The 21,532-nt window shown below is 39.6% G+C and overlaps 1 protein-coding gene across 9 annotated transcripts in view; it reads right to left on the bottom strand.

Annotated features, from left to right (window-relative positions):
* ctnnd2b (catenin (cadherin-associated protein), delta 2b) overlaps positions 1-21,532 on the bottom strand; it is a 192,556-nt gene that overhangs the window by 100,078 nt on the left and 70,946 nt on the right. For all 9 annotated transcript variants that reach the window (XM_084732042.1, XM_084732043.1, XM_084732034.1 and 6 more), the window contains exons 3-4: positions 16,268-16,302; positions 11,873-11,989 (exon numbers count right to left, since the gene is read on the bottom strand). In XM_084732042.1, the coding sequence (XP_084588168.1) occupies positions 11,873-11,989; positions 16,268-16,302 (152 nt within the window). The remainder of the gene's footprint in view (positions 1-11,872; positions 11,990-16,267; positions 16,303-21,532) is intronic.

The following is a 21,532-nucleotide window of genomic DNA, read 5'->3' on the forward strand; positions in this document are numbered from 1 at the left end:
TTTCACTTTTGTCACGCTGCTTTTATGTAACCGTTTTCAGATGACTTTTCCTTCTGTAACAGTCCATCTTTGTGTAAAGATTTATTCTGTTCATGGCCTTGAAGGCGTTTTGTAACCCAGTTTACGTCCCACATGTTATACAATGTATTTCTTTTTTACAGGAAAAGAATGAACGTGGACACAACAAATACGACTGTCTGCGTTTGTAACAGACCTTGAAATGAAGAGAAGAAAATGGGAAAAAAAAAAGGGGAGAGGAGTTGAAATAGAATAAAATACAAATCCTTGTCCTCTTTTTTGAGACACCCATTTGCTTTTTACCCACTATGTTATTCCAGCCTCTCGCCACTCTTTTCTTCTCATGCTCTGTGACCCTTAAATCTCACTCTGTTCCTGACCTCCATTTAAAACACACTCTTTCTGTCTTCTTTTCTCACTCTGCCTCTATCACTACCTTTGTCTCTCTCTCTCCTACCTGTCTTTCTCTGTCTCCTCTCTATATTTCTCTTTATAATTCAGCAGTATGGTCTCACTCACTGGAGGTATAGTCCTATTTCATGAGCATATTGCAAGGAAATATAAGGGTAAACACAGGTGTTGGCAATGAAACTAGTTAAGTTCCTGTTCCATTTAATGCAGCAGCAAAACAAGCAAGTGAAACTTGATTTATGTAGCACATTTTATTCTAGATGGATGCACAGACAGTGAGATAGAAACACTGCAGCCACCACAATAGATAGATAAAAAAATACTGGAGTTTAAACCATTTGAGATATAAAATAAAATAAATTAAGACCAGCAATCGATGAGTAAAATAGTAAGAACATTGTAATAACATATAATATAAGTATAGGAGGTAAAAGAAATAAAAATTAAAATTAAGACCAGACTACTGAGACTCATTGCTAAAAAGGAATGTTTTCAGTTTAGTTTTAAAAGACGATGGTGTTGTGGCACAACTAACATGATCGTTTAACGGTTTGGACCATAAAATCTAATTCAGGGAAAAACCAGGCAGCCCGTGTGACCTGACTCACAAGCCTGACTGAGAGATACTGAGGTGCCAGACCATGTAGGGCCTTTAAAACTAGAAATGCTTTGTGGAGAAGTTGTAGTCAATAAAAGTTCTTCTTGAATATTCCTGTGATCAGTGAGTTACATTAGGCTAGCTGACTATATAATATAAGCAAGGACTAGTTTTTGTTTTTTGTGAGGCTGTGTTGTCCTGGCATAAAAAGCTCCTGACTTTGTAAATATTTCTTAAATTATAAAATCTGGTATTAACTATACTGCTTATATGGCTCTGGAAACTGAGGTCAGCGTCCAAGATTTCTGACCTGTGTGCTGCTTTGTAATAGAGCCTTTCCAGTGAGCCAGAACCTTAGCACCCTGAGACAAACTGTGATTAGTGATATTGGGCTATATAAATAAAAATGACCAGATTGGTGCCACATTCATCAATTTTCTTGTATTTTGAACTTTCTTTCGGATACGAACACAGTTTACGAGTGGTCCAGACCTGTCGCAAAGTCATGTTCAGTCAGTCTGCTGGTATACAAACCAAAATTTTTCACTCATGACTGATTCTTTCATTAGTTTGAAGACATTTTGACTTTGAAAAATACATTACACTTCATAACTATCCTGTTTGACTATATTATAATATAATTGTAAATTTACATATAAAGCCTCTCATCATTCATTCAATGATCTATTATTACCTGCTGTCAGGTGTATTGGCTCTATATCTGCACGTGCAGGTTTATGAAGTCTGTTCAGCTGAACATCCTCACTTATTCTGTTTTCTGTCTTCTTCCTATTCTGTCTTGCCCCCTCCTTCTGCTGCAGTTATCGATCGCCCCTCACTGACAGTCTGACCCTGTCAGACGGCATTACAGCATTTGGCTTTTGTGTTTCTTTGCTTTAGCAGGTCTTTTAATTCCACTGCTGATGCTGTTAAATGACAGACTTCCCTTTATGGATCTCTGAAAGCAGAACGTCAAACTCCAAACTCCTTAACTTCTTCTTTTGTCTCTCTGACGCTATTTTCATGACATATGGAGCAGGAAGGGCAGCCATATACCGTATTATTGGGGTGTTAATTATGCTAATTTAAAAATCTCATGCACATGCGCATTGATGGATAATTTACATAGTTATCTGAAGTTACAAGTGTTTGCTGAATGTGACAAAGAAAAGTAAAAGAAATTTAAGATAAGAATATGAAAATGTTCTTGCGTGAGGCAGAGTGTCTGTTTGTGTGTGGCAAATGATGCTATAGCCAGGAGTTGATGAGCTTAGTTTAGCTTAGCATAAAGACTGGAACCAGTTGAGAAAAAGCTAACCTGACGCCTTCCTGAGTTCAAAAATATTCCTTTAAAGATCATTCATTAACATGCTGTATTTTGTTACTTTAAACTGTACATAAGCAGAAATTGAACAATAATTTGTAGTTTTACAGAGAGTTATGTGCTAGAATAAATGTTAGCCACACGTAGTGTTAGCTCATTACCCATAAAGTATTCCTTTTAAGAACTGCAAGATTTTGTCTACCTGTTGAATATACAGCCAAACAAATAGGGGGCAGCATATCATCAGAGTAACTGCTAACTTCTGCTAACTGTAGCCACCATTAGCCAGTTAGCTCTGTTTGCTGTGCAGCAAGTAGCAGTCTTGTTAGCTGACCCTGCTTGGAGAGTTGTTCATATCTCTACAACAGGAGCTCTGGACCGCAGAGGAGGAGGTTTTCAGGCCCACGTTTTATTTTGTTTCTGTCGAGTCTGAAAGTTTTATGATGAGTTAAGGCATTTAAGCTCATCTTACTTTTTCAGAAGCTGTACAGCTGTACTATCACACTATTGTCTCTTGAGGCATTAAGTGGTATTATGAGACAGGACAGGACAGGCCTGGGCTAGCTGGTTAGCATGCTAACTTAACAAGATATCTGCAACATAATACATACACATCTTTGACATAACTTCAAAACTGTTACTTCCTCAGAATCTGTTGATAATTTTAGTTAATTTTTGAATGTTTTATATAATTCTTAGATACTGCACCTTTAAACCACTCATGTATCTTTGGAAAAATCTCAAGTTGTTTCTTTGTTTGAGCAGAGCTGCTAGTGTTCAATGTGGACAACAAAATGAATTACAAAAAGCACTCACATTTCAAGGACAACAACTTCATCTTTGCCAAATTCATATCTTTTGCAAACTGTTGTGACATTGCACACCTTTGAGAGAACAGAGGGGTCAAAATTAGAAAATGTGTCTAAAATTCAGATTTTATACGATTACCCCTGCTCTAATAGAACATAACCTACTCCACAAAAGAAAGGTGTAGTGGTTTGCAGTCAATTTTAAGACGGGAACAGATGGTACAAAGCAGTTCCCTTTAATAAACTGTTGCAGTTCATGGTTGGCATTTTAAACTATATGTCACTGCAACTCTCATAGCAAATTGTTTAGTTAGACACCAAGAACACAAGTAGTTATTAAGTTTCCAGTTCCACCTCTTTCACAAGGATGTGTGAATGAATTCTGATGTGCCACTTTCTGGTGTTACCACATACTAATGCCACCAGATAGTAGTCTGACAAATACTCAAACTGACAGATGTGGGGAGGACGGGGACAACAGAACACAACGTCTGGGACATCTAATGACATCTTGACAAGTGTTTTTTGTCTTTTCTCGTCTGGTTTGACAACTTCTGTGACACGTTGACCTGTTGGAGCACTGAGCGCATTTCAAAAGAGTTATGATGTAGCTGGCGCTGTCAGGTGAGCCAAAGGAGATGGTGCCCTAACGCCTCTTTGTCAAACACCTACATCCAACACATTTCACTCCCAACTTGTCGAATACAGCTGCCTGGTCAGCGGCTCTGTGCTTCGAACTATGATGCGCAAAGTACCCCTCTTGGTCTTGGTAGTTGTGAATCGCACTACCAAGTTAATCTGGAGTCTTCTCACGAACAAGTTAAAGACAACACAATTTAAAGGCAGTAAAAATGCAACACCTGAGCAGACTTTCAAAATACAAGTACAAAAACCACTTGGGTAGGATTGGACAATCAAATTATGTGGTCAGGTTTAAAGTCCTTGTGAATGAAAAGGGGAGTTTTTCTTTTAAACCTATTATACATGTTAGAAAATAGTTGCTGAAAACATGTTAAAACACAGACAACTATGTTGTACTGAACTGTGGAGTGAGACTGACTGATGATTTTTGTATTTAAAAAAAAAACCATGTTGTTACATTTAGAAATTATTAGGTTTATCTCATTTCAATAATTTAAAAAAAAATCTGGAACAAACAAGTTGGAAATAATTGAATGCAGCCACCATTGAAACTAAATATTTTCTCCTTGGTTTTAGCTCAAATCTAAAAATAAGTTTTAGCTTTGCAAGAAAAAACAACTAGAAAACAGCCACTAGGCAATGGGAACATGCATCTTCAGCAGCAGGAATGAAATGTTTCTAGGTTTACATACACGTATATAAGTAGGAACTCTTTTGACTTTTGTAATTTTAATGATATGATTTTAGAACAAAATACATACATATTTAGGAAAACTATAGGGTCCTATAGTTACATAGGATTTATTTCAACAAAGTTATTCTGTTAAAAACTGTGAACTACTATAAAGCAGATTTTCACCTTACTTTGGGTAAGTGAGAAATAAAGAAAAAGCCTCCAAAAGCCAAAGTTTTCCTTTGCAGAGATAGACACATTTATCATGTTTTTCTCATTTTGTAAGACATTACCAATGACTGAGCTGAGTCCTTGGCTCATTACACAGCCTCTACACTTTGTAATGTCATCTGTCAACTGTTGTAAAAATTAAAATGTGAGAATCACTCACGTACATTTCTGTGTAACACCTTCCAGTGGAGCTACTCTTCCACTTCCACAATCAGGCTTTCATCCAAAATCCACCAAAGATCAGTCGGCCAGACTCCAGCTGGCCGGTCTGACAGTGAGCTGCCATTGAGCTAGCAGCTGGTCAGCCATCAAACCAGTCAGTTAGTCAATGGTAACAGTCTTCAGTTTATGAATCAGTTACATCAAATGAACTCAAAAGTCTTGGATGCCTCAGAGTTAACTTGTGAAAGCGCATGTAATTTATTTTCTCTGAGTGATGTCATGATGTCAGTCTGTCGTGAAACTCCACAAATGCTAAAGTCTCGCTTTGTGCTAACAAAAGTGTATAATCATTCATGGATGACACTATGAAAACAGTAGAATCACAGTAGTGTCTGGCTATGATGACACAGGGAGACACACACACATACACACACACACGCTGCCAAAGCATAATGTGATAAAATGCTTCATTGCTAATTTTACACGCAGCCTCATTCATGTTTCTGGGGCATTTGCAGTCTTGTGATTTGCACATGGATCATTTCATTTGTAGCACAAGCGTGCAGACACAGACGGGCCATATGTAAATGACCACATATATGCATGAAATATACTGACAGCAGCATTTACAGAATACTTTGTAGACTGTAAACTGTGGATTTGCCTGGATGGTCATAAAGTTTGCAGTGAACTTGATTGAATCATTCGAGGAGGAGGACAGGAGGGCAGGGATGAGAGCCAAAACTCTCCCATCCCTCTTATTAAGATCCTGTAAAATGTTAGATGCAGCCTGGATTAATTCACTTTTGTTGATGATAGTGATGATGTGCCTCATCAACGACTTTAATAACAGAAATAAAACTCATTTTTTACTCAAAATGTTACTTTACAAATGATGTCCCCCTGTAGCATTTTGCTGCAGTGCATATAATGTGTACTCCAGCCACTTTTACAACTGCTACATCTGTTTGCTTTTCTGGCAAACAAGTCACTGCACCGGAAAATAACTTTAATGCATTATATCAGCTGTAAGCAGACCTATAAATTCCTAGCGCTCAGTGTTCGCACTCTCGAAGGAGTTGTTGAGCTTTCCTCCATTGACAGAGGCTGTCCCTTTAAAAAGGTAGTTTGGACTGTTTCCTGGCTGTGTGAGGTATCTATCAATAGACACGGTCAGCAGCAAAAGGTATTTTAGCCACTTAAAAAAGGTCCACCTAAAGTGTACGCTATATTAAAAATATTTTCACCACTTCACATTGCAGTCAGACAGCCTTTTCCAATAGGAAACTGCTGTTATATAAACTAAACATCACTCTACCCGAACCAACCAAATTCCATTGGAAAAATTAGTAATTCTACCTTGCAGAACATGAGAGTCACTGATCTACCCTGGTTTCAATCTGTTCGTTAGTTTGTGTAATTGTGTGACTTTTGGCGTTTAAAAAGGACAGTTTAGTCACACAGTAAAATAAACAAACTAACAGATCGCAGTGGTAGACCAACCATTGCTGTGTCCTGAAGGAAAAATGACTGATTTCGCCAATGGAGTTTGGTTGGTTTGCAGAGAGCAATAGTTGGCTTATATAACAGTGGTTTCTAGACAGAAAAAGCTGTCTGATTTGTCTGACTTAAACTGATTTTTTGTAGGTGGACAATTTTTAAGAGATGTTTGCAGTACATTGCTTAGCTTTCATTCTGGTGCCCCTCTGCTTCTCCAAACTGGGAGTCCACCAGCATCTACTGTAGGTAACACACTGACTATCTCTACAATGCTATACAACCCCCTTCAAGCAATCCAAATTATTCCTTTAATCTCTGTTAATTCACTTTTTTTCCCCAGCAGTCTAAGAATCCAACCAAGAAACAACACAAGACAAGAAGAAATGTTGCTTGTTTGTGATTACTCAACAAGAGAGAATGAAAAATTACAGTGTGCCGGCAGTCAACATCAACTGCATGGGACCCATAAAGTCAGCAGCTAACGGCAAACGGAGTCACTCTGGATGAGCGCGTTGGAAAATAAAGCTGGACCAAAGTGAAAAGTCACTTAAAAGTACAGCGAACAGCTCCTGTAGGCGGTCTAGCTGGTGGTAGTGAATTATTTAAAATGTGATATTAAGCTAAGGGTGGTGGGTGAGTTTACTAGGTCAAGGCCTCCGTGTCCAATTTAGGCTCATCTTGGGCGAATACACACACGCACACATACAAACATAGGCTCCCAAAAGCACATAATGCAATGGAGGAATTTGTTCTCCAGGCTTGTTTCAGATGGATTCACATACTCTCGCACACACACACACACGCCCAGATGTGTGTGCACAAAGCCCGAGGATGTTTTCCACAGTTTTTGTTTGCCACTTTAGGTGTGTTTCATATGGGTAGTGGAGCCTTTAGGGAAGCGAAGGGCCTCATAAATACATTATCACTCAGATGGCAAACACTGAAGGCTCCACTGAATCCATCTGAGGTGAGAGTGTGTGTGTAGCAGGAGGTAGGGGTGTATTAGAGTATTAGAAGGAAAGTAATGGGGTGCCATAAGAAGGTCTCTGCCTGTGCATTTTAATGTCTTTTCATACACACACACACACACACACACGTCTCACTCAGTCCTGCTCCGTGATCGCATGCACAAACACACACGCCACATCTGCATATACTTGTACGCATGTAGCTGTGGACGGTCTGACCCTGACAGACCTGCTCGGGCTCACTAATCTCTTCTCCTGTCACGTACACACACACACACACACACACACACACACACACACATACACACAAAGTTGAGTGGCTTTTCTTCCGCATCATGACCAGCGTTCTCTATTGACACATTTTAATATTTCATGAGTCTATTTTTAGATGCCCACTGGAGGCATGCACAGTCCACTACACACACACACACACACACACACACACACACACACACACACACACACACACAAAGCTGCATACATGCACAGTCCCCACATAGCTGTGTGCAACATGTTCACATACACACAGATTAGCGTGCACACAGGCGAGCATCACCAGCACGAAGCATGAAAACACTGAGCGCTCTGTTGCTGTGTTGCACAAATCTGCTGCAGCTTGAGTAACAGAGCATTCTGGTGTGTGTGTGTGTGTTTGTTGAGGTGTGTGTATGTATGTCATAATACAGTATGTGTCTTTCACGCTTGGCTGTGTGTCCATACATACTCTTGTGTGCCAAATTAAATTTTTAACCAGCTGCTCTTTTTTTTTTTTTTTTTTTTTTTTACCACCATGAAACAAATACCAATTGACCGCTTTCTGGCAGACTCAAAATTCTCAGTCATTTCTGAAACAATGGGTCTTTAATTTCACACAGACAGACAAAAGCAAACTTCACATTTCTAGCCAGTAACTGTTCATTTTCCCAGCTGAGACATTCACTGACAGATTTGATCAGCTCTAGCTAGCTAATTAAGCTAATGTTAGCTCCTTGAGCGGGACAAAAATGCTGTATGCAATAATATACAACTCACATTAAAACAATAAAGAAAGACATGGTTTGATGATGTCGTTAAGTGGTGTGGCATTTGTGGAAGTTAATATTTTCACTATTAAAAAACCACTGCAGCAGCTGAAAATCTATCTGACATGACTCAGGCAAAAATCATGCTCCGCAAAGTGATGTATTGAAGTTTTATTCGTGTCACATTTAATCACATTCGATGACTTCCTTCCACACTCTCTGTTGTATCCAAAGTATTCTGTGTTATAACACTAGCTACTAGTTAGCAAAGGCTAGCAGGAAACACACCATTGCCTTGAATAAATTACATATTTCTCTGCTTTTTGTTGGAAACATTTGGGATAATGTAAGTACATATCTCAACAAAATATGTAACACATTTCTAATGTGTTAATGTGGAAATATTACATATTACACCTTTAATGTTTCCATCATTTTAAAATAAGAATCTCATAAAAGGTTTTTAAACATGCACTTGATGGCTACATGCATGATATTGTGCTGAGGCTAAATCATTTGTTATGGTTTAGGGTTTTGCTCAGTTTTTTCCTGTTTTATTTTGTAGGTCTTCCATCATGTGTCTTCGTTCACTTTACTTCCTCTCTGTCTTTTTCCTGCATTATTTAATTACTGATTTCTTTCATCCATTGTGTATTTAGACTCTGTGTTTTCCCTCTTTCTTTGCTACTCTGTCATCTTCACACGCTCCAGCCCCTGTTTTTCCCCCATTAGTCTTTGTTTCTCAGACTTTGCCATTTGTTTTGTATTTTGGATTACCTGCCTACCCTCCATAAGCCTTTTGTATTTTGTCTTTGTATTTTGAGTTTATTAAATCATCAACAACTCTGCCCGAGTCTGCATTTTGGGTCCATCCTCTTATCTTCAACTCCCCAGACAACATGAGGACAGTGTTGTTACAAGAGCAACTAAAGTGTTTGGAAAATGTAACGCTATCTTGAGCAACACTGGACAGGGGTGCTGGAGTGTAAACTTTCCTAAATGCAACAAAGAACAAGATAGACAGCTAACATTGCTAACGCCTAAATTTTAATGGCATCCTGGATACCCTGGGAAAATTTTACATTTAGGCTGTGCTGGTCATGAACTTAATATTTCTTAACCCCACAAATGAGTTTTTTAATCATATACTCCTCCACCTTGGGAAGAAACACTTTTATGACTGCAGTAAGCTAGTTAGCCATGCATGCTAAGTATATCTCTCTTTGCACAGCCTCATCCACACCACTTTGACATGTGGAGAAGATCCAGCGCTTGCTAAACGTCCTTTGCCTAGTTATGGTTGCTAAACTATGATTGGACAATCAATGTTTAGAGGGGGGGTTTTACCAAAAGTGTTATTTAATATTATTTGGGTTCTCTTTTTTTTGTCCCTCATTCTGTCTCTGCTCGCTTCTTTGTCTCTCTCTGTCTGTCTCTTGCTTGCACATTTGTTCTTTTTTGTTCTTTTTTTTTTGACTAGTCAGTCGGCCAGTTACATAACTGTTATTTAAACATCAAAAAGCATCAAGGAAAATTACCATTCATACACGTGCGTTCATGTGTGTGAGCAAGTGCTTAGCATGTGTGCATAAACAGCTTATGCATGCAGGCCTGTACTCTTCTCTTCCTTTCATGATTATGATTCATGCCTCATGTGTGATTATATATGCCTGTGCTGTATATTTGCGTGTGTGTGTGTGTGCGTGTGTGTGTGTGTGTGTGTGTGTGTGTGTGTCTCCCCTCTCTGCACTGTGAACAGCAGGCCAGCTGACACCTCAGCGAGGATGGATTAGCATATCAAACTACTGGCACGACTCTGCATGTCTCCTGACAGCTACCTCTCTCCCATGGGGTCGACTATACAAGAGACATGGGTATCATCCCTGGGACCAAATAAAAAAAGATGAGAGTGGAGCAGAGAGGCACAGGGAGTTGTTCAGGAGCTCACTGAGAGCTTTCATAAACAACTGCATTGAACTCTGGAGTTAAAACTCCAACTCCAACTGTGAAACTTTTTCTGTCACTTTTTTAAAGCAGCACTAATCAATACATTTAAATTGACAATGGCTCAATGACCATGTGTTAAGGAGTTGCTCATATGGAAGACCTTTGGAAGACCCTTCCAAAACCCCTCCCCATTTTACTCTGTGCTCCAATAACATTTGAGCAAGCTTAGCACCCAGCAGAACCACAGTCAACTTTCTCTTTTGCTAACTTTCTCCTTATCCTTCTGCTTTGCATGGTACTGCATGATGCACATATCCATCTACTATTACCTACAGTGGATGCCAGTCCCAACGCTGCTGGTTTGGGGGAAGCAGCAGGAGTACTGGTGTGGGACGCTAAGCAATAAACTGCTGTGGACAGAGTCAGCAGCAAAACACCCTGCCGTCAGACAGCATTACACCAAATATCGCTCTCTCCAACCGGACAACCAGACTCTATTGGTAAAAACAGCCATTTTACCTTGCAGAACATGGTGTTGCTGGTCCACAGCTGCCTCGATCAGTCAGTTTGTTTCTGTTGTTGTGTGATTTTTGTGTTTTAAAAGGTTAGTTAGGATTCATCGAATTTACACTATAATACAAACAAACCAACAGATTGTGGCAGCAGTAGATCATGGTTCTGCAAGCAAAAATTGCTGCTTTTGGCAATGGAGTCTGGTTGAGTGAGAACAACATTTTGCTTAAATAAGATAAAGCAGTGAAAATGTTTCAAATATACACTTAGTTTAACTGTACTTGACCCTGTCCACAGCAGTACATTGCTTAGTTTCTGTGCAGGTATTCCTCTCTGCTTCTCCTAAGAGTGTTAACCACCATCAACTGTAGGATTTACAGACTATCAATAAGTACCTCACACAATTTCACTTCAAATAATCCAAACTACTGCTTTAAAGTGTATCTGGTATAAACTGAAGCAGTTAACTGAAGCCTAAGCATTCACTATGGGTAAACAGACAAATAATATGTGTGTAACACAGAAAATGAAATCTGTGAAATAGAGCTTATGGATTGACACTCTTATATGTTATAGTTGTACTTGAAATTATTTATTTTGTCGAGCAGCACTTTTGGAAAATGTGATGAAATCTAATGAAAGACAACATCTTGTTCAGCCTCCATGTAGAACACGCTAATCAGAACAAGTACTTGAGTGAACAAATGGATCTCAGAGGCTTGACTAAATTAAAAACTGGAACTAATTGTCTTATTTTTTACTATTTATTCAAAGGACTGAACTCGCTCTTTAATTTAATGCCTTATTTCTCACCAGCGGTATACTGTTATGCAGGCTGGCTTTGTGAGAAACACTGGCTTGGTGAAGTCACACATTCAACAGGTTAATCAGCCCAAAACTGGAGACAGAATATCCATCCCTGCTGCTCTTTGATTGCATTTCACCTGTTCTCTCCTGAGCCATCCTTCTCGGCTGTCTCTGTAAAGACAGCTACCGGGAGAATTCCCTTTTTTCTCCTTCACAAAAATCCCTTTAATCATAACATTGGGCTTACTGTCTCCTGTAGCAGTGTCCTGCGAGTCCAAGATGCCCGATTCCTGGAGCGATCGGATGCAGGAGTCCACCAGCTCCAGACCCGTCGTCAGCTCCTCTTCTATGTCCTTCTGTCCATCTGCATGTGCAAAAACAAGATAGGGAGAAAACATGAGTGGAAACAAAGACACAGCTTCTTCTGCCACCTCCAGACAGTTCCTCCATATTTCTACACTGCAGTACGGGACACAAGCCACACTCATGGCTAGATTAACCCAACAGGGGTTAGCCTTCAAAAATGAGCTATGGGCCCCCGTTGATCCTGTGACTATACATGGCAGCTTCATTATAGTTCGCCTGGAGCGACAGATACCAGCCAGGGATTCTATGATAGGATACTATCCTGGGCCAGGTGTGCAGTGTGTGAAATTCACCTACGGTAAAACAAATTTATTTGAGATTATTTGCCTTGTAAATGCTATTTCAACTACAATTATAAAGCTCATCCTCACCAGAAAAATATGTTAGTATAGTTCAACTGTGCAAGCAGCATTATAGCCCATATTTATATCTATTTATAGCTGGCGACCTCTAGTTGCCATAGTAATTATGAAAGAGCAGTATAAAGTGCGAGAAATCCCACAAGGTTGGGTAGATGGATGGGTCAAACACAGAACTTTCACCCATGAGACTGTGGTTTGCTTTCCGTATGAAACTAACAGTCTAAGTTGACTTATTTTAAGTTTTAAGTTACTTAAGTTACATTACATACATGACTTACATGACTTACATTGTTTGACTTACGTAAAGTACCTATTTACGATATTTTTCTGTTAACCACATGTTGAACATCACTTGACTTCCATGGTGCTGCCTGTCACTGGTATTCTCCAACTATCTTAAAGGGATAGTTCAACCAAATATGACAACTGAGTCACTATCTACTCACCCTCATGCCAGTTGAAGGTCGGGTTTAGTTTTTCACTCCACAAAACACTGCTGGAGTTTCACAGGAAAACAGCGCCAACTGCACCAAAGGTTGTTTCGCAGTGAATGTTTTTGTGTGTAATTTTTAACTTAACACTCTGTCATATAAACATTTAATAAATAAGTTGTATACCAGAATGTTTATGGATCGATTGGCTGTCAGTTTTTCTACTGTTCATCAAATCAGTCTGAAAGTGATCCTCATGATATCGTCATTGGCGCTCTATTTGTGGTGTAAATCCCATCATTCCCTTTAATTGGAAAGATTTTTAAAAGGCTATATATTTATTGTTATTGTTGTCATTCATGGTGTGGAGAGTCTTAAAGACTTAAGAAAGTCTTCAAGAAAAAATAGCCAGTTTGTGGCACATATTTGCCAACAAATTTGTAGTTTGTCAATTTACCACGAACCAACTGACAAAGTAAGCTGAGGCCTTTCAAGGCTTCAGACAGTGCCCTTGACTGGTGAGTAATCCAGCAACACTGATTACCACACATCCATGATTTTTGCCTACTTTTGCTTATCCTTCCAGATTCCACACATCAGAATACAATTAGACCTTAGAGTAATGTTTCAGGGTAAACCTCCGGGTCAAGGGTAAAAACCTGACCGATAATCCAGCAACAAATCTTGTGGGATCTAAGTGTAGGGGGCACTTAGATACCAGGCCATTTGTCTGTCAGAGGGAGGCTGATAACAGGCCCAGTGTCTTCAAGTTAGAGAGGGCTGCCAAGGGGGATAAAACCTTACAAATGAGTCTTAGGAGCAACATTAATCTCTAATCGAGAGAGAGATGGTAATAGTAGAGGCCTTAGTGAGTGGATTTAGGGGGCTGATTTTATTGACTTGGACTGACACAATTGCAGACTGATGATGTTGATGCTGCTGGTGAAACATTTCCAGTGGTGTCTGCGTCATTACGCTGGATTTACTCTCACCCTCACACACACAAGCCAAAACTCATTTTTAAACCTGTTTGATCCTGAAGTGATGGGGTTTAATGATTTGTGAGTGATGACGAGATCAAAAGGTCTGATTGGACCGAGGGAGGCTTTTCCTTTTCAGCCTGTCCTCACCAGAAAAACATGTACGTCGGTCGGTTGCGCAAGCAGCTTATTCCAACTGATATGTCCTTTTATTGTTAAGCGGCGCCCCCTAGTGGACGTAGTGAGCATGACAGGAGAAGTATAAGGAGCGAGAAAGTCCATTTGAAGGAGGTGAGGTGGATGGATGGCTCAAACAAGCACAGAACTTTGACCTAGGAGACCAAGGTTTGAGTCCTGTGTGAAAGTCCTGTGAGTCCTGTGTGAAAGTTTTGAGTAACTTGTAATTTTGCGGAGGATGTGCAGCACTTCCATCATGTGACAAAAATAACATAGTTATTTTAGCCCAAACCACAATCTTTTCCTAAACCTAGACATGTAGTTTTATTGCCTAAGCCTAACTAAACTTTGTCTGTCATATCAGGTATGTTGTCGCACAAGTGAGGTCACTTTCATCATGTGACATTTGTAACATAGTTATTTTAAACCAAATCACAATCTTCTCTTAAACCTAACCAATTAGTTTTTGTGCCAAAAACTAGATGATAATGAGAAACCGCTGAGATTGTTTTTGGTCAGTTATGGGTGTCAGCTAGCCTCCATACACACACTCTGCTCATGTCTGGAGGGGAACCCTAGATTTGCAGACTTGCATACCTTGTTTCTTCCTTGTGCACGACTTAATGACAAATAAGATCAGTGCAGTTGTAGCCTAACCTATTCATTTAAAGCTCTTAAAAATCAGTTAATTGTCCATATTATACTGAATAATTTTAAAGTATTTTGATACATGCTGTACCAATGCACAGAGTAACCCGTAGGTTGTGCATGTGTGGGTTGACTTATTAGAAAATACCACAGGTTTGGTGCACAAAGCCAACTGGAACAGCAGCGCATCGTTGCTCAGAGCATGACAAAACAGATTAAATGCTGAAACTGTGGACTCCACTCTTTTTTTCTACACAGTGCAGCCTGACACCAGGCTAAAAAAGAAAGACCTCCACACTTGGACTACTATTCTGTTGAAATTCATTGTTACAATATGAATGGACAAAATGGGTGAGGAGAAGAGGGAGAAAAACCAGGAGTCAGAGTTCATATTTTCGATGGGGGCTTTTGGAACACATTTGGAACACATTTGTCAGTTTATTTAAAAGCCTTGCACTCTGGTAGCTTCTCTGCAGCAGATGCAGGATCAGCCCGTTGGAGTGCGCAGAGTGCAGCGCACAGTGCGATCCGCACAGTGGTCTTACTATTGTGCTGCTATAATTCATAAATATGGCGAATAGACTTGAGCAAAGCCAACAGAAAAATCACCTCTGAAAGGATAGCGTTTTGACATGCCGTGCCAAAGCTCACTGAGGTGGGAGCACCAGACTAGAGCGCCTCTTGTATTTCACGTCATTTTGCATTTTTTAACTGGTTCGTTGCCAGTTAATGGATGTCAACTATCAAAAACACACTGGAAAGAAACTGACATCTCTAGCCTAAACCTAACCAAACTGAAACCATTTTAAAACTTACACCACATGTGTAATGTCATGTGAGTTATGTCATGTGACCTATGTAATGCTGTTAAGGTCCACTAAGCCTGTTGCTGCCAGTACTCTCCACCATGTTGTTTTGGCAGAAATTCACAATCCATTCATTCTGGCCTTTAGGTGTGAAGATGTGTTGTTCCTTTTGGGTGACGGAGTAAATTTAGCCTTTCTGGAGCCAAGTGGTCAGGCCTCAACAGATGGATGAAGACCACAGCTCACACCGAAGGCCTTCACTATGACCACAGGCCTTTAGTCACCTCTTTGTTTGGCGGGGGTCACCAACCCTGCACTCAGATAATCAATCTCCTCTCAACACCCCATCACTGACAAAGAGAGACCTCAGTGTCCTGCATGGCTGGTGTTTGTCTGACTAAAATGCTGTCAAAGAAGTTGTCAAGCCCAGAGAGGTGTCTTCATTTGACTTTCAAATCATCTAAAGGCCGCGCACTCATTGATTCTTCATTCTTTCGTTTGCACCGTTATGGAAAGCGCTTCCCATCTGGCTCTCCAAACAGGTTAAACTAAATGCTGAGAATTATTTGTAAATGCTGTTTGACCTTTACTCAGATGTCAGAAGGGGTGAGGCACAGGAGAGACAGGAGTGTTTTTTTTTTTGTCAGAACAAGCCTTTTCTTAAATTGTTTCAGTGCAGAGAATGAGCCCGATCGAGTATTTTCGCCACTGCAGCCACCACAGCTCTTGTACAGGATTATATCAATATATTGTTTGGGGATTTTTACAATGGCTACCATTGTAATGAGCACCGTCAGCAATGTGCGGCAGTAGGATGCAAACAATAGAGGAGCAGACAAAATGTTCTGAGAGCATTTAAGAGGAAATATTACCTTGGTTGTTCCAGCGAAATTTCTCATCTGCTGAACTGCAAGAGACAAACAAGAGAAAGCAAACAGGGTTAGAAATATGAGCAAAAATTACATTTTACACTAACTTTTGTGCTTGTTTGTGCACTGGCAAGACAATTTCACTGTAACAGCATTTCCATCAGCTTCACATGCCATAAACTGTCTCGTTTTCCCATCACAATCCACTTTATAGCATTGTAATAAAACCATAAAAATACCATGGAAAACACTGGTTTATATCTCTGTTTATCATCTGGTGAAAATACCTCTCCATTTGCAGCTTTTTCATGTTTTATTTTCAGCTGAGGGAACAACAAGCCCAAGGTTCGGTAAAATTCTTCAAGACCTTGGGGGATAGAGACCCTTATAAAAACCAATAAGATCCACACTCCAAAATACATTGTTGTGAAGCTGTTTTTTGACATTTCTTTTGGGGGAACAAGGATTTTATCCAACTAAAGTGTTATCCTTATCCTGTCATAGAAAAGATTTCAGGGAGCACAAAGGGCTTTGAGATAAAAATGTTTCTGAAAGGGCTGTGAGTCGCTGCTAAGAAAGAGAAAACATCAGTTTAAATTAGGCTGGAGGAGAGTCTGGAGTCTGGAAAAAGGAACAAAAGTATGACAGTGTACCAAAACAACGCAGAGAGCACAAAGGAAAATATTCATACAGACACCTGCACTGATGTGCTACTGTGTAGTGACCATACAAGAGAGACACAGTAGATTACTCCTTGATTTAGACCACTGCTGCTTCTCTATTCGGTTTGGAGCTGTTCACATTTGAACTGATACCAGTACCGGCACCTGGAGTTTGGTACCAATACCCAATGGTACCTTACTTTTCCTATAATAACAAAAAAAAAAAACTAATTTCCATTGTAAAAACACTCCAAACTTCTCAATTCCTGTTATGTTGTTGCTGTCACTATTGCAGTGCTTTCCATAAATTGCAGGCCTATGCAATTCACGTATTATCGCACAGTGGCTAAGTGTTGCTAACGCTTGTAAAAATGCTAAGCCAATGTCAACCAAGACAGTGAGAAAAGCCCATCTCTGACACAACTTACTCACTTGCTAATAAATGAAGCTGTTGATGCATCATTTAAGGTTTCGTCATCAGTTATTTTAACTGTTAACTGTTAAGTTAAACTTTTGAGGCGCTGGTTGCAGGTGTGCTAAAATTAGCTGCAGTTGCTGCGGAGTACTTGGCTTTCAGAAGCACGGCACACTCTTTAGCTTTAGATATATTTTTTGTTTGACTGTGGAGTTTCCTCGGGTTAGACCTGTTACCTTCAGCTGAGCTTTGCATTACAAAGTTCAGTGTCTGAATTGAGTTTTGAAAAGTTTAGCCACACCTGAAACTGCTTTTGGCTCGCCATTGTCCTGACTCACTGCAACTTGAACAAGGAGTGAATATTGGTCTCTCTCTTTCTCTATAAACTCTTACTCTCTCCCTTTGCATCAAAAGGTACCAGAATTTGGCACTACTTGATTCAATGTGAATCGTTATACTTAAATCTTGCACTTTAATTTAACATTGCTTAGGGATGGTGTCAGCACCCTGTGGCTCCAGAGTCCTCTCATGTGGCCCCCTGTGGCTCTTACAAAAAAATTACATAGAACTGGGGGAAGGTGGGAAGCTCTATGGCACCTCACAATTTGATCTGATTCCGATTCAGAGGGCTGCAATGCAATTATAAAACGATTATCCGTGCATCTTAATGCATCAAAAATCTGAGCTTTTAAGGCAGGGGGTGATTGTTTCCACCTGTAGTTGCAGACACTCAGCCATCCTCACCAGAACTGAAGAAGCAGCCGAGTTACGTTTTTAATCATCAGTCAAAACGAACGTACAGCCTGTCATAGAACATTGTAACAGCTGATCCTCATGTCAACAATTGGGTTTTAAATTTCTGTTTTTTAACTTTTTTGCATCGATTGATGACCCTTCAAGAGAAGTGATGCATCTAAAGATCAGTTATTTCCCCCCATCCCTAGAAATGAATGATGTTTTTTGTTTTTGATTTAGGACAATCTGTTTTTATGATGTTTTATGATGTTAATGTTTACCACCTCTTTCTTGCCTTCTTACCCTTACCAACATGTAAACAAACAACAGCTATTGACAGTGATGGCCGACCCTGAAACGGCCAAGAAGCAACTCAACATGATTCCAAAGCCCTACCCCTATATACACTCCCCCTATACATACAGTACATCTATGCATATAAAGAGTGGAACTACTGGCATTATTTACTTGCCATACTGTCTGGCAATGCACAACACTTTGAGGTCCTGAATTAAAAGATAATCGTGTTTCTAAAGTACACAATATTGTCACTCTCACACTTTGTATGCTGGTTTTTGAGATTCAAACGCTCATTGACAAACTATAACAGATACTGTGAACTTTGTGTAAGTAGAATTGACTGTGCTACCCTGCAATATGTCTGATGATTCTCTTGGTTTGTTGCCATATGCTGCAGTTTTCCACTTGTGCTTTGATGCTCTATGCACTACAATGTTAATAACAGAGACCACAAGAAATGTCTGACCTACACAAAGATGTTTTTTTTGTTTTTTTACAGTCACTAGCCCTTGTTTAAGGAAAAGAATATGGAGCAAGAATACAGGCTGCGGTAGATGTCAAATACTTCATTATATACAAATCGACACTGTGGAACTGAACTTCTCACAGCCAGTATTTTAGTGGGGAAGGGGAAGCGATCGTATCCTTCCTGTTTAGCCATGAGTTGTTAATATTTAGTCAGGGTGTTTCCTCCAGTTGGAGCTCCTCTGACATATGTTCAATACTATTTACTGCTATAGATCCACACCTTTGATGATTCCTCTGCTGCAGGCTTTACTCCTAATCCTGGACGGTATATACAACAGGAGCTATCATTACATGTCTCTCAAATTATTTGTCAGACATGCCCGTAGAAAGTGCTTGATTGGGCTTCAAAAAAAAAAAAAAAAAAAAATCCAATAGTTCAGTCAGTTGTCAAGACGCAGAATGCTTCTGTTTTTTCCTACCATTATAAAACATTTTATAATGCCTTATAACATGGTAATGTACCACAATACTTAATTGCTGGTCACTGTAATGACTTTAATGTTAATTGATAGAATAAATGTATATAATCTGATTTAACAGTGCCTTTTTTTTAAGTTGAAAAAGCAGGATTAGAATGATTTCATTAGGGAATGCCATTATTTCACTTAAAGCACCTGATAACCATGAAGAGAAACTTATAATCACATTATTATGTATTATTACATATTACAACTATTAGAATGATAATACACTATGATCCTTGCAAAAAATGAAAGTGAGTGACCAGCAGTTATTAAGTATTATAACACTTGACCTCATAAGTCATTATGAAATGCCATGAAATGTCTTCTGATTATTGTTATAAAACACTATGAATCTTTATGAGTGCTTATAACTGCATTAAAAGTTTCTATTGCACCACAGATATGGGTGTCATGGGCCTACTGTTAAAGCTACTGGCAGGACAGTCAATACTGCAGATCAATCCCAGCAAGCTAACATTAGCCATCCTGCTATAAGCCAAGCCACATGATGATATAAGCTGACCGCAGGCACAATGCAGTGCAGATAATTAACTGCCAACAAGTACAGCAGATCAGTGCAGTGTGACACATTCCAAAGGCCTCATACACTTTCAACAGTTTGAGACTTTTTACATAAAAGCACCACAACTAAGTTGTGTTCAGTGCTCCTCTGATGAGCACTTGATTTGAGTCTCAAGTGGGTCGAGTGCCACATTTAAAGGCATTTCAGTCTGTCTCGACCGCTGGATGACCGACCACTTGGTAATAAAATGGTGATACTCAAAGGTTGGTTACATCCTAACCCTGTAAGACCTATAGCAGACAAATAGAAAATAAATGACTTGTTCATGCAACATAAAAATGCTCTAATGTATGCTTTATATGAAGCTAGAACCAGCAGCTTTGCTTAGAGACTGAAAGCAGAGGGAAACTGTTAATGTGCCCACACATGATAAGCTGGACAGAGGGAACAAGCACCCCCCGCCCAATAAATTATGCAATGGCCGACGAATAATTCACACATAAACATGCTTTATGAAGGTTTTGTTATGTCCTTCCCTTGAGTATCCTCTTTTGTGGTCTGAACAGCATATGTTACTGTCCTGTCATGGGGTGAAAACAAGTGCTGTAAAAGTGTCGGGCCATTCATTATGTCGGTGGCAAACATCTTCACAGTTTTGTCAGTGTCAATGATGTTACAGAATAAATGACGTGCGCCGATTGTGCCTGTACATCGAAGCAAATCAGAACAGACTCTTTGTGATGTAGTAAAGAAAGTTTTTACAGTGGAAAAAATATGTTCTTACCATAAAAAAATGTCTTCTAGAAATGGTTTGGTTTAAGAGTCTGTCCACTCTGAAGACCGCCAGGAGCTGATAAAATCAGGGCTGAATTTCACCACTGTCCCCTCTAAGTTGTGAAGGGAACTACACCCTTGATCAAGATTAAAAATGCTCTGTGCTTTTATTTATGTTATATGTTTATATTTTTGATTTATAATGTGAATTTATCATGTAAATTTGTTATGTGTTTAGTATTTATTTACATTTATATATTTAAGTATACTTAAAAGCCTTAAAAGCGGGTTTTAGCTTTTGATTTAGTAAAGACATGAATGCTGTTGTACTGTGTTTTTCCCCCAGATTTGAAACTCTTCATTTAAAAAACAGCTATTTTTGATGGTATCAGTGCTAGTGTTTCTGAAATATAGACAGAAGGCAATATTCTCTCTTGTCAATACTGCTGCACGACTCAAATGAAAAGCATTTTGGTGTGAAATCCTCCATATCTGTGACCCAAAGGCCTCCATAGCTAAACATAGTGACGCATGCTATTCACTCCCTGCGGACACAGAACAGATGCTATTAAATCATCTCATTGATTACCTCCAGTCTGTATGTGTGTGTATGTGGTGTGTGACGGATTGCGAGGGGAGCCAAGCGATACATGTTAATGGGACCCACTGTCAGCAAAGCAGACTCCTCATTCATCAGGCGTTATTATACCAAACAATGCACCCTCATACGTGCACACACACACACACACACACACAAACAGAAAGGAGACACACACAAATGCATCACACAAAGCGACTGAACTGAACCCGGGTGTCTTAGAGGATGGAGTGTGTTTATATCAGGCGTACACCTTGGATGGAGCAGGA

This window comes from Lutjanus erythropterus, chromosome 12, assembly GCF_056507025.1.
Source record: "Lutjanus erythropterus isolate fLutEry1 chromosome 12, fLutEry1.hap2, whole genome shotgun sequence".
NCBI lineage: Eukaryota > Metazoa > Chordata > Actinopteri > Lutjaniformes > Lutjanidae > Lutjanus > Lutjanus erythropterus.